General features: G+C 37.1%; 1 protein-coding gene across 7 annotated transcripts in view; it reads left to right on the top strand.

Moving 5' to 3' along the window:
- Positions 1-13,046, top strand: part of ATG5 (autophagy related 5) — a 136,568-nt gene that overhangs the window by 58,627 nt on the left and 64,895 nt on the right. For 6 of the 7 annotated variants that reach the window (XM_025383542.1, XM_025383540.1, XM_025383535.1 and 3 more), the window contains one exon: positions 12,351-12,445. In XM_025383542.1, coding sequence (XP_025239327.1) covers positions 12,351-12,445 — 95 coding nt within the window. The remainder of the gene's footprint in view (positions 1-12,350; positions 12,446-13,046) is intronic. The other variant, XM_025383539.1, reaches the window with a different exon arrangement.

Raw genomic sequence — 13,046 nt, 5'->3', positions numbered from 1 at the left:
GTGTAATCTTTAGCAGCACTTTGGCCTCTACAGACTAGATGCCAGTAGCACACTGCCTCCTCCCCCAGGCCCCACCTCCAGTAATAATTGTTTTGTTTTTTTCAACTCAACTTCTACATCCAGCCTAACAATAGGCTCTGTCAATACTACCTCCAAAATAAACCCCACTTTTCTTCATTTTTTTTTAATACTTTAAGTTCTAGGGTACATGTGCACAATGTGCAGGTTTGTTACATAGGTATACTTGTGCCATGTTGGTGTGCTGCACCCATGAACTCGACATTTATATTAGGTATTTCTCCTAATGCTCTCCCCCGACAGGCCTGGGTGTGTGATGTTCCCCGCCCTGTGTCCAAGTGTCTTATTGTTCAATTCCCACCTATGAGTGAGAACATGCGCTATTTGGTTTTCTGTCCTTGTGATAGTTTGCTGAGAATGATGGTTTCCAGCTTCATCCATGTCCCTGCAAAGGACATGAACTCATCCTTTTTCGTGGCAGCATAGTATTCCATGGTCTATATGTACCACATTTTCTTAATCCAGTCTATCATTGATGGACATTTTGGTTGGTTCCAAGTCTTTGCTATTGTGAATGGTGCCTTTGCAGCTATTTATTCTTAAACTATCTTCTTCTTTTTGTTAATGCTTAGATTTTGTTCCACAGGCACTTTAATCTGCATGTACTTTTCAGGTATTTAAAAGTCATTATTTTTATGTAAGATTTTAAAACTCTATAAATGTCTCTTTTACATATTTTTTGAAAGATGAAAAAGGATTAGTATTTGCCCACCTAGAATGTAAGAAAGGAGCAGAAAAGACAAGGTGATGAAGGGAAATATAGGAAGTGAGAAGAGAAGGAAGACAACTTCATGGACTTGTTGAAAGGGGAAATGCTTTACAATTATAATACAGCTTATTCTCCCCAGTATTTTTAGCATTATTTATTTTCAGGTGTTAGTACTCAATAGAGTAATGCAATTCAGATACTTGAGTTGTAAATGAAAAAATTTCAGAAACACTGGGAGGATAATTTCAAATTTTAATAACTTTATTCTTATTTTTACTGTTAGGATTCCTGGAAATCCTGATTGAATTTTTGGACTTTACAGGATACATTATGTACATCATGTATCCCTAAAATTTATGGGATACATTTAAAACAATAATATTTAGTCCACAATAAGCTCATTATAAAGTATAATTTGTAAAATTCTTGGTGGGCCGTATTTTTTGAGAAATGTATGTAGTTTTCAACCAACTTTGTTTTGCAATGAATTAGTTGTTATATAAGAGTTTTGAGGAAGATACTTCTTGATCAGTCCTGGTAGCTAAAAGTTGAACTAAGATGAGATTTTTCAGTTTCACTCATTATTGTCCTTGTCTTCCTTTAAAGAATAGTTCCTAATTGAGTAATATTTTCAATTGATTATCACAATGCCTTTCTTCATGTGCTCATTGAAGAACTATGACTTAATGAACATGTTAAAACAAGTAATACTTATTTCTGTAGTAGCAGCTACTGCTAGCTGTGCTGTTCTGTCATCTCTAAATACTACAGGAGATGAGATTTGTTGAATTACTATACCAGATGCTACCATAATTTTTGAAGCATAGAACCCTGGGATTTTTGATAATATGAACATGCCATTCATTAATAGTTTCCCAGATCTCAATCATAAGTTATCTTGAATTGGCTGAACATAGAGTGTTAGCAAACAAGCTGTTTTATTTATAGAAATGTAACTAAAAATCTCTGTGTCACGGTAGCACCCACTAGCAGCTACTAACCTGATGACCTTGGGCATGTCATGTAGCTGCTTGGAGCCGCAATTTCTTCTCTCTACAATGAGGAGAGCTATATCAGTAAGTTGTGTGAAAATTAATGTGAAGTCCTAGGGTTTTTTAAATTGCTAAATTCTTTGCAGATATATAAGTTATTGATAAAAGTGATCACTGGTCCCACTGTAATGAGAGCCAACAGCTTTTCCCTGTTTCTCACTCTAGTATTGTTTGTTTTTAATAGCACTTTTGACTAGGCTGTTTTTTGATTCAGGGCCTCCTTGCTCTGTCACCCAGGCTGAGGTGCAGTGGTAAGGTCATGGCTCACTGCAGCCTTGACCTCCTGGGTTCAAGCAATCAGTCTTTCTACATCAGTCTCCCAAGTAGCTGGTACTACTGGCATACACCACCAATGCTTGGCTAATTTTTATTTTTAAATTTTTTTTGGTAGAGACAGGATCTACCTATGTTGCCCAGGCTGGTCTCAAACTCCTGGGCTCAAGCATTCCTCCTGCCTGGCCCTCCCAAAGTGCTGGGATTACAGGCAGGCTCCACCATGCTCAGCCCAGCCTAAACTTCTGATATGCTTTTTATTTAAGTATAATATCTATTACTTGGTCATCTCTGCCGTTTGAGGAGATGGGGAGTCGGGGTAGGTGGGAAGGACTTGAGCCGTCAAGCATTACAAGTGCAAAATAAAGGATTGGTCAGATTTATTAGAAATTGTGATAACTTGTGTCAATTTGGCTTCCCCAACTACACATTAAGTGAAAGGAAGAATCTGTTCTGTACTTGTTTTTATTTTGGTTTTTGTTTTTTAATTCTCTGCAGCTCCTGTTATTCAATTAAGTGCATAATAGGAGCAAGGGGTTTGGTAGATTTCACTCTACACAGTTCCTACAAAATAAAAACTTGTTTGAGCATGCTGTTTTTTCTGTCTCCTGTTTTAATTAAATTGCAGATTCACAATATGAACTGTTTGCAAATTGGGAACTTCTTTACAGAGGTATTTTCCACGTAGCTACCATGTACAGATTAGATAGATTTGAAACAGAATGGAGGAACTTATTAGGTTTACTAAATTCCTGTGCTTTCCCAGGCCTAGAGACTTTTACATGCATCGTCTTAGGGATTCCTCACAAGAATTAGATAAATATTACCATCTTTGCAAATGAGGAAATGAGTTCACAGTACTACCAAGAGGTGGAACCAGAATTTGAACCTAGATGCCTGATTCTAAAGTGAATGTACAGTCATGCTCTGCATTGTGATGTTTCAGTCAACAGTGGACTGCATGTATGATAGTAGTCCCTTAAGATTATAATGGAACTGAAAAATTCCCATGGCCTAGTATCCTGGTAGCCCTTGTACCATCATAGCACAATGCATTACTCATAGGTTTGTGGTGATACTGTTATCAACAAATGTATTGTGCTGCCAGTTGGATAAATGTCTAGCACATATAATTATGTACATTAATTGATAATGATAAACGACTATGTTACTATTTACTATACTTTTTATCATTATTTTAGAGTGTTCACCTTCTACTTATTAGAAAAAGTTAGCTGTAAAACAGGAAGGTCCTTCAAGAGGTATTCCGGAAGGCATCGTTTTCATAGGAGATGACAGCTTCCCTCATATTATTGCCCCTGAAGACCTTCCAGTGGGACAAGATGTGGAGGTGGAAGACAGTGATATTGATGATCCTCCTCCTTTGTAGGCCTAGGCTAATGTGTGTATTTGTGTCTTAGTTTTTAACAAAAAGTCTTAAGAAGTTGAAAAAGTAAAAAAAAAAATTTTAAATAAAAAAAGTTTCACAGAATAAGGATATAAAGAAAGAATGTTTTTGTGCAGCTGTACGTGTTTGTTTTAAGCTAAGTGTTATTACAAAAGACTCAAAAGTTAAGATGAAAACGTTTATAAAGTGAAAAAGCTATAGTAAGCTAAGGTTAATTTTTAAACAAATTCAATGTAACTTAAATGTACAGTGTTTACATAGTCTACAGTAGAGTATAGTAATGTCGTAGGCCTTCACATTAACTCACCACTCACTCGTTGACTCACCCAGAGTCAGCCCTGCAAGCTCCATTCATGGTACGTGCACTATAGAGGGGTACCTTTTAAAAATCTTTTATATGGCATTTTTACTGTACCTTTTCTATGTTGAGATACACAAATACTTAAGATTGTGTTACAGTTGCTACAGTATTCAGTACTAGTTTGTATGTACCTGGTTTGCACATACCATATAGGTTTATAGCCTAGGAGCAACAGGTTATACTGTATAGCCTAGTTGTGTAGTAAGCTGTACTCTGTAGGTTTTCTAAGTATGTTCTATGATGTTCCCATGATGAAATTGCCTGATGCATTTCTCAGAATCTATCCCCATCGTTAAATGAATCATGACTGTATTTTTTGTTACATCTGGAAGTTGTTAACGCTGGCTATATATTAGAATCATCTGGAGAGCTTTCAAAAGTACAGATGCCAGGGAATCAGGTAATTGGTCTGGAGTGGGTCCTGCACATTAGTATTTTTTAAAAGCTCTTCAGGTGATCCTGGTGAGAAGCAAAAGTTAAGAAATGTTGCATTACATACTGTATCTCCAGTGACCATTGGTTGCCCCTTTGTTTTGAAAGCTTTTGTTATTTGTCAGTGGATGATCATTAACAGATTAATAGTGTTTTCTACTTTACATTTTCTCTTCAGAAGCATAAAGGATTTGTATTATAGAAAGAATTACCTATATAATAAATGTTGGAAAGATTACAGTGAACATAATGGGGGTATCTTTTTCTTTGTCAGTCTTTCAAAAATTAAAAATTTTTTTTTTTCTTATGACTTTGGCTTGCTTTCTGAGTGAAGTAAAAATGAACTCAGTTGCATATTAAATTTGTTTCTGGCCCTCTGCATCTAGGAAAGTAATAAACTAATTTTGGCCAAGAGAAATAACCTTTTCTTAATATACAGTAGTTTTTAAAAGTAATAGAACAGCAGGTTAATGGTTATAAATCTATAGATGATTGTAACAGGAATACATTTAGATAATTAGTCCTGGCCTACCACTGTGCTGTAGCTCTGTAAATCTCTTTTTGACAAGCTGCTTTAAAGATTATCTTTTGGGTGAAGGGAAAATGGGAGTATAGTTGAAGATCATTATTATTAGAAATGTTAATATAAGCACATAGAACAACAATAATTTGTTTTTTACATTATGAAATTTTTGAATTTTGAATTTTTTTATTACCCAACTTAAAAATACATTTGAAATAAATTCTTCTTAATTGGTTACAATATGATTGAATCCTGTCTCTTTAAAAATAAAGGCAGTTACTGGAATTGACTCTTGGAATACGTTTAAAGATGTTGTAACTTGCAGTCGTGGTTTATTGGCTGGTGATGTTGAAATTAGAATTTACAATCTACTTTTCTCAGTACTTAATGAGATTAATTTTCTTTAAATTTCTAGCAGTAGTTTTTAACCATTTACAAAGTTTTCATGAGGTGGCTAGTTTTTACTGACTCTTTATAAAGCTGTGCTGTAATAAGGTGTAGCAGTTGTGAGCCTCTCATCTTTTCAGATTAATAAGAACCACTCCCCCCATCGTGCTTATGTCCTCTCCCCTACTATATTAAGGTATGTTAGAAGAGGAAGGAGTTGGAAAGGAATGGTTATCTAGGTCTTAAGGGGTAGGGTTGGAACTCAGACTTGCTTGTCAAGACTGGAGGACTCCTCAGATGTTGGCCTAGATGTTCTTGGACCACCATTCTTATTCCCACCACTGTTACATGATATGGCTGGAGATGAATGCAGTGAAATTGATGGGAGGTAAATGGCAACTAAATTGTGCCCACAGGGTGAGAAGATAGAACCTTATATGGTGGTTGAAAAAGTTGGAGGAAGCAAAAGGGTCAGAGGGTATTTGGTTGTAAATATTGCAGCTGTACTGTGTTAGGGCTTTTATTCTCCCAACTATGGCTAGCAAAGGCTACTCAATTGCGTAACTCCAGCAGGCAGCATTCACATAGAATTTGATGTGAGTGATGCAGACTCCCTGGTTCTGAGCCAGACCGAACAGTCCAGCAATTCTATAATGATGGGGTTTTGGCAGGGCCACTTTTCCCTACTGGTCCTGACACTTCTTACCTAGTAGAATCTGGAAGCTCAGTGTCTTCTCTTATTGAATCTGAGGCAGCCTAAAAGGTAATGATAATAGCAAACACGTATGTAGCACTTAATTTGTGTCAGGCACAGTAAGTGTCTTTCTCAAACTCAAACAACTATTAAATGACAAAGCTGGGAAACAAAACCAGGCAATGTGGCTCCAGACTCCAGGCTGTGGCTTCCACTATCCCACACTATGTTTGCTGTTCCTTGTTTTTATTGTCCCCATTGCCTACTCATTCATTTAGCTGTTAGTGATTAACAAACATTCATTGAGTATGTACTATGTGCATACTCATAGTACATTAACTTTCTAGGGCTGAAGTATGTAGAACTTTCTAGAGCTGAAGATAAAGTCTTTACCCTCATGGGACTTATATTTTAGTTAAGGGAGAGTGACATGTAAATTGCATAATTTGAAATAACGGTAAGTATTTAGAATAAAATAGAGTGATGGTATAGGGAATGATTGGAAAGTGGGACTGTCTTACCTAGGATTATGAAGGAAATCTTTCTGAGGGGGTAACACTGTATTGAGACTTGAATGACAGGAAGCAGTTATGTAAAGATCAGGAAAGTGGGGATTCTAGGCTGCTAAAACTGAAATGGGAACAAGTTTGGTTATTTACTAGGGACCGGAAAGAAAAATAGCATGACTTAGAGCTTAGTAAGTAAGGTAGGTAGTAACTTAGTAAGTCAGTAAGGTAGACAGTGAGATCTCAGAGGAATGCAGCAATAGCATTCCAAGGGGGTGGAGTGGGCCTAGTAGGAATCTGTTTCTAGGGGAAGAGGTGTTTTATTACTGATATTATTTATGGTTGCCTGCATGCAGAGTTTGGGCAGGGCGCAGTCTGCCCCAGATGCAGGCAATAAGGAGATGCAGTGCGTTGCATATTTTTAAAAAAATGATTCTAGTACATAACTTAAAGTAACCATATCATTGAAGTGCATCATAAAGCATTATGTTTTGTGAACCATTAGAAAAATATTTGAAAATTTACTCGTTAATGGTGATTATGCTTTAAAAGAGCATTCTGGATACTGTGCACAGGGGATAAACATAGGACAGTGACCAAGTAGAAGGCTATTGTGTTGGCTCGGAGAGGTGAAAGTGGTAGTGGTGAACACGAAGAGAAGTAATTGCACTCTAAATATATATTGATTACTGTTCTTGATGCCAGTTTTCTAAGACTGTAGCACTTACTTTGTAGGGCAAAGGAGTAAATGTCTTCTCTCAGTTAATTTTCAGACAGTGACCGTCCAGGTCAAAATTTCCAGGAATTTGGATTTTATTGCTTTTGTGATTCACTGAAACCACAGATTTCCCTGGGTAGAAACTTTCTGCCAAGACCTGTGTTTATGGACAAGATGAAGGATGAACTTCCTCCAGGACTGGCACTGCTCAGCCCTGATGCAGAGGCCAGTCCACTGGGCCCACCTACTACTGTGTTCATGATGAATTTTCAAGGGCGGATTCTCTTAATTTGACCTGGCTCGTAAGGCAGATGAGTTTGAAGATACAGGTCACTTATTGAACACTTGCTTTTGGCATCCTACCAGTAATTACTACTTGTTAATTTTTATTTTGCTCCTGTTTTGTCTTACAGAGATGTTTAACATATTACAAATGAAGAAATTAACTCATATAGGTCTGTGTTTGAATGTCTTTTCTGTTACGTATCTTGAAAGCTTCTGAGTAAAACAATACAGTTATCACATGATCACTTGTAGTACTGATTTGAATAATACTGTTGACAGATGGAAAATTTTGTGAAGAGTGGGTTCCTTTCTGTAGTCATTTTCAGCCATTTGCTTTTCCTTTCAAAGGCAAGCTTAGAGTCTGTCTTCTGTGTGCTGTCACAATCTGACATTTATTTGGAATGCTGTAACTCTGCTGTCCTTTGGCTTCATAGATGTTAAAGACCAGGAGGTGAATAGTGTATGCATGTGGAGACCATTTCACCAGTTTCCTGCATGAGGATCCCAGCCGGCTGAATTGAGCCTGAGTAGCAATCCCTACACTCTCCTTATATGTCCTCCATGTCTCCTGTGGGGGATTTTAGACATGTTATTTGTGGCCTAAGAATTATTTTGCCCTGAGTTTTTACCTCCCATAAAGCTTAAGTGGAAGAATAGATAAATCGTTTAAAGTTATCACTTTTTCCTGCTGTTTGTCCACGTGAGGAACAAAGAATACAAATAAACTCGGTATCTTACGCATTTTAGAGAGATCCGAAATTTAAAAAAAAAAAAGTTTTTCCAGGTGTTTTAAAAATTTGCAAGACCAATATAAAAGCTTAATTCAGCAGAGAGAGAGAGAGGAAAAATGGATGACCATCAGGATTTTTTGAAATTGTATTTTTAATCTTTTTTTTTAAAAAAATTGAATATTTCTGTAGAACAGTCCTTCGGTTTCATGCTTTTGATTTGATAGCATTCTTAAATGTTAAGTTTTATAAAAAGAAACTTACATCAGTAATATTGCTTATAGCTCTGACAAGAAGTATATATGTTATCTTCCTTTCTCCCAATGTGAATAAGCTAAGTAACTGCTAGTTTTAATTTTCTCCTACTTAGTGTTTGTTTTGTTTGGCTCTGCACGGTGGCTCATGCCTGTAATCCCAGCACTTTGGGAGGCCAAGGCGGATGGATCACTTGAGGTCAGGAGTCTGAGACCAGCCTCGCCAGCATGGTGAAATCCCGTCTCTACTAAAAATACAAAAGTAGCCGGGCATGATGATGCATGCCTGTAATCCCAGCTACTTGGGAGGATGAGGTGGGAGAATCTCTTGAACCTGGGAGTTGGAAGTTGCAGTGAGCAGAGATCACGCCACTGCACTCCAGCCGGGGTGACAGAGCGAGACTCCGTCTCTTAAAAAAAAAAAAAAACATTGTGAGACGCTTGGTTATTCTTTCAATCTCAACACTGATTTTTCCTTTCCTCCCTCCCTCCCTCCCTCCCTCCTTTCCTTCCTTCCTTCCTTCCTTCCTTCCTTCCTTCCTTCCTTCCTTCCTTCCTTCCTTCCTTCCCTCCTTCCCTCCTTCCCTCCTTCCCTCCTTCCCTCCTTCTTTCTCTTCTTTCTCTTCTTTCTCTTCTTTCTCTTCTTTCTCTTCTTTCTTTCCCTGTCTTACTCTAGGGAAGCACTGAACTTCTTTTACTTTCTTATATTTGTATCTTTCTTGTTAATAACTTTGATCTATAAAAGTTTATTTTTGATTAGGGTGTTTTTAGCTATTGCTGGGAAAATGCCTTCTTAATATAAGAATACAGCATTTCTATAAGAAGATTAAAATTAATATCAATACAGATTTTTTTTATTGTGTCTTCCTTTTAAACATAGTTGTATTTGGGTCTAATCAGTGGGTTAAACAGGCTAAGTTTTATATAAAGAATTATTAAACTCTGATAAGAGTGACTATACGATATAAGAAAACTATATATTTTACCCTAGGACTGAAGGAGGAAGACCAAACTTATAAGGGGCCCCACCTGCAAGGGCTAGGGCTCAGACTTCATTGGAGGAGGTATATTCAGTTCATTGAATTAGTAGAAAAGTTCTCTCTTCTCGCCAGGCCAGAGTTGGTCTGTAGTCCATTGGCAGTCAGGGCAACCTGGAATGCAGGTGATCAGCAACATGTGGCATGGTTGTGCAGAGAGAGTGGCAGCTGGGTGGGAAACCACAGATGGGCAGCCCGTGCAGACCTCCAGAGCAAGCAAACTAAGATGTTGATAAGGGCAATGGCCCATTAGTGTGCCTATGCAAGCAGGAAGCCTTTGGAGTGCTAGATTCTGTCTTGAGAGGGCTGGTTATCCCTTGGCCAGGCTCAGGCTGCAACCTTGCTGAGAGACTTGTATATCTGGACATTGGGCAGAACTGTTTGTCCTACAACTTGTTTTAGCATTTTCTGCTGAGAAATCTTAACATAGTTGTCTTAGTAGAGATGCTTAAAGGATTTGTGTCCATATAGCAATGCATATGTTGAAGGGCGAATTTGGAGAAGAGAGTCATACAATTGATAACTGGCACAATCGTGTTTTTTTTTCCAGTTTACTTTTATGAGAAATTATGTTCATAGTGTTCTATCCATTCTTTGATTCAAGAGCATATGCTATGCATGCACCATGCTAGATGCTTGAGATTTCATCACAAGGCAGCAAGTAAAATTTTAAGTATGCATGAAGAATCATTTTATGTAGCTGTCACATTCTTGCTTGATACCTGATGGTAAAAAGACACTTTTTTGAGCATTGACAGAATAATTGCTTCATGTATGAGAGGACTATGTCAAAGTAGTATTCTTCACATTAAGATAAAGTTTCGTGGCAGCAACTATTGAACCAATTGGGGACTTTGAATTGAAGACCAAGATTCTGGTCTTGGTTCTTAAACATATAACAATCTGGGCCTTAGTTATCTGTGAAATTGTGTTGGGCTTACTGGATTTAAAATTTTCTCTCCCACCGTTTCTAATATACTGTGAGTCTTCCCTCGGATTGGAGCTGAAGATTAGAGTAAGGAAGGCCTAAAGCCTGTCACAGTCTTTTAGGACAGGGGTACAAGAAGAAATAACTAATTTTAAAAAAATATATAGTTAGGATGGTTTAAGCAGAATCAATAGTTTGCCAGCAGATTGGATTCAAACAGGTCTAGTAATAGAGAAATACCAAGCTGAACTGTAATTCTGGAAATATTTCCCTGCTTTATAGAATTATGATTTTGATATAAATTTCTGAGTATAAAATATTTTATAAGGTGGGATTCTGGGTGAGTTTAAGAAAAAAGGAGTTGCTTAAAAAACAGTGTACAGAATGGGAGAAGATATGTGAATCACAGATAAGGGGTTTGTATCCAGAATATATAAAGAACTCTTGTAACTCAATAATAAAAAGGCAACTGGTTTAAAAGGGAAAGTGATTTCATAGGCATTTCTCCAAAGATGTACAAATGGCCAGTGAGCACATGAGAAGATGCTCAGCATAGTCATTAAGGAAATGCAAATCAAAACCACAATGAGATACTACTTGATGCCTGCCAGAATGGTTATAATTAAAAAGACCAATAGTAGCAAGTATTGGCAAGGATGTGGACTAATTGGAATCCAAATACATTGCTGGTGGAAATGCAAGGTAGTACAGTCACTTTGGAAAACAGTATGGCAGTTCCTCAAAACATAGTTACCATGTATCAGTTAAACAGAGTTACCTAATGACCCAGTAGTTCTACTCCTAGGTACATACCCAAGAGAATTGAAAACATATTTATAATAGATAAAAAGCAAAAACTACTTAAATGTCAGTCAACTGAGAGAACAAAAATCTCGTAACTCTACGTAATGGAATATTATTCAGCCATAAAAGCAAATGAAGTTCTGATACATACCACAACATGAATGAACCTCAAAAATACTATGCCAAGCAAAAAACAAACCCACATGCAAAAGAACCATGTATTAAATTACTTCATTTATGTGAAATGTCTGGAATAGGCAAACTGTAGAGATAGAAAGTAGTGATTTTTCAGGGGCCGGGGCAAGGGGGAATGGGAAGTGACTATTAATAGTCACAGGTTTCTTTTTGGGATGCTGAAAATGTTCTGAACTCTGAATATACTGAAAACCACTAAGTTGTATACTTTAAAAGGGGAGAATTTTATAGTATGCAAATTGTATCTCAAGTTGTTTATTTAGAAAATTTGAAACTGAAAAGTTTAAAAAAAGAGCTTAATTGGTCTGAGATTAAGCTGCAGTTGGCACTTCGTAAGTGCCAGTTCCGTATTTCTTTCAAAGCTTTTTAAAAAAATATCTTTGGCACTTTGGGAGGCCGAGGTGGGCAGATCACGAGGTCAGGAGATCGAGACCATCCTTGCTAACACAGTGAAACCCTGTCTCCACTAAAAATACAAAAAAATTAGCCAGGCATGGTGGCGGGCGCCTGTAGTCCCAGCTACTCGGGAGGCTGAGGCGGGAGAATGGCGTGAACCCGGGAGGTGGAGGTTGCAGTGAGCCGGGATCGCGCCACTGCACTCCAGCCTGGGTGACAGAGCGAGACTCCATCTCAAAAAAAAAAAAAAAAAAATATATATATATATATATATATATACACACACACACACACACACAGACACACACACAAAGATATATATATATATATATCTTTGGTATTTAATGTTTACTGTGTTCAGTATTTTGACTTTATTTTTATTTTTATTTTTATATATTTTTATATATTTGCTTTATGTTTAGTTATGGAAAGATAAGTTTAATAAAAATAAGAAAAAATAATATATAAATGATGTCCTTTCAGCAACTTCTAGAGGAATATTTAAAACTTTCATCTCTTCATGTGAGGTATTCCATTATAATGTTGTTCATTTTTAATAACAAATAATTTATATCATTACAGACAGATTTGACCAGTTTTGGGCCATCAATCGGAAACTCATGGAATATCCTGCAGAAGAAAATGGATTTCGTTATATCCCCTTTAGAATATATCAGGTAGGAAATAACATTTTAAAAAACATCCATTTATGAAAGCCTCAGACATCTTACTGGAAGCACTCTGGTCCGGAACTCTTTGTCTGCGTAGTAACTAAACAGTATTTATTAGGGGTTTTCCAAACTGTGTCTTTCAGTGGCAATCAAGTCAGATACTGCACTGAAATATTTGACTCATATGCAGTTGGTGCTCGTTATTTGTAGATTTCATATTGGCAGATTCACATACTTGCTAAAATTTATGTGTAACCCCAAAGTCAGTACTTGGAGCACTTTTATGGTCATTCAGAGTGGTGAACAATTGATTCACCTAATGCTCATTTCCCAGCTGAGGTTGATCAAAGCGAGGTTCTACCTTATTGTCTCAGCTGTCATACTATAAACAAGCCTTCTTTTCGCAGTGTATGTAGTGCCATGCTTTTACATTTTTGTGCTTTTTGTTAGTGATTTTGCTGTTTAAAACAGACTCCAAATGTAGCACTGAAGTGCTCCTTTTAAACAGAAGCACACATAGAACAAGGTTATGTATTGATCAGTTGATGAACATCTTGTGACCAAGGGCTCACGGAAACGTATTCCCCCAGGAGCGATGATTTCAATG

Source organism: Theropithecus gelada, chromosome 4 (genome assembly GCF_003255815.1).
Source record: "Theropithecus gelada isolate Dixy chromosome 4, Tgel_1.0, whole genome shotgun sequence".
Taxonomy (NCBI): Eukaryota; Metazoa; Chordata; class Mammalia; order Primates; family Cercopithecidae; genus Theropithecus; species Theropithecus gelada.
This window is presented reverse-complemented; position numbering and strand designations above follow the sequence as displayed.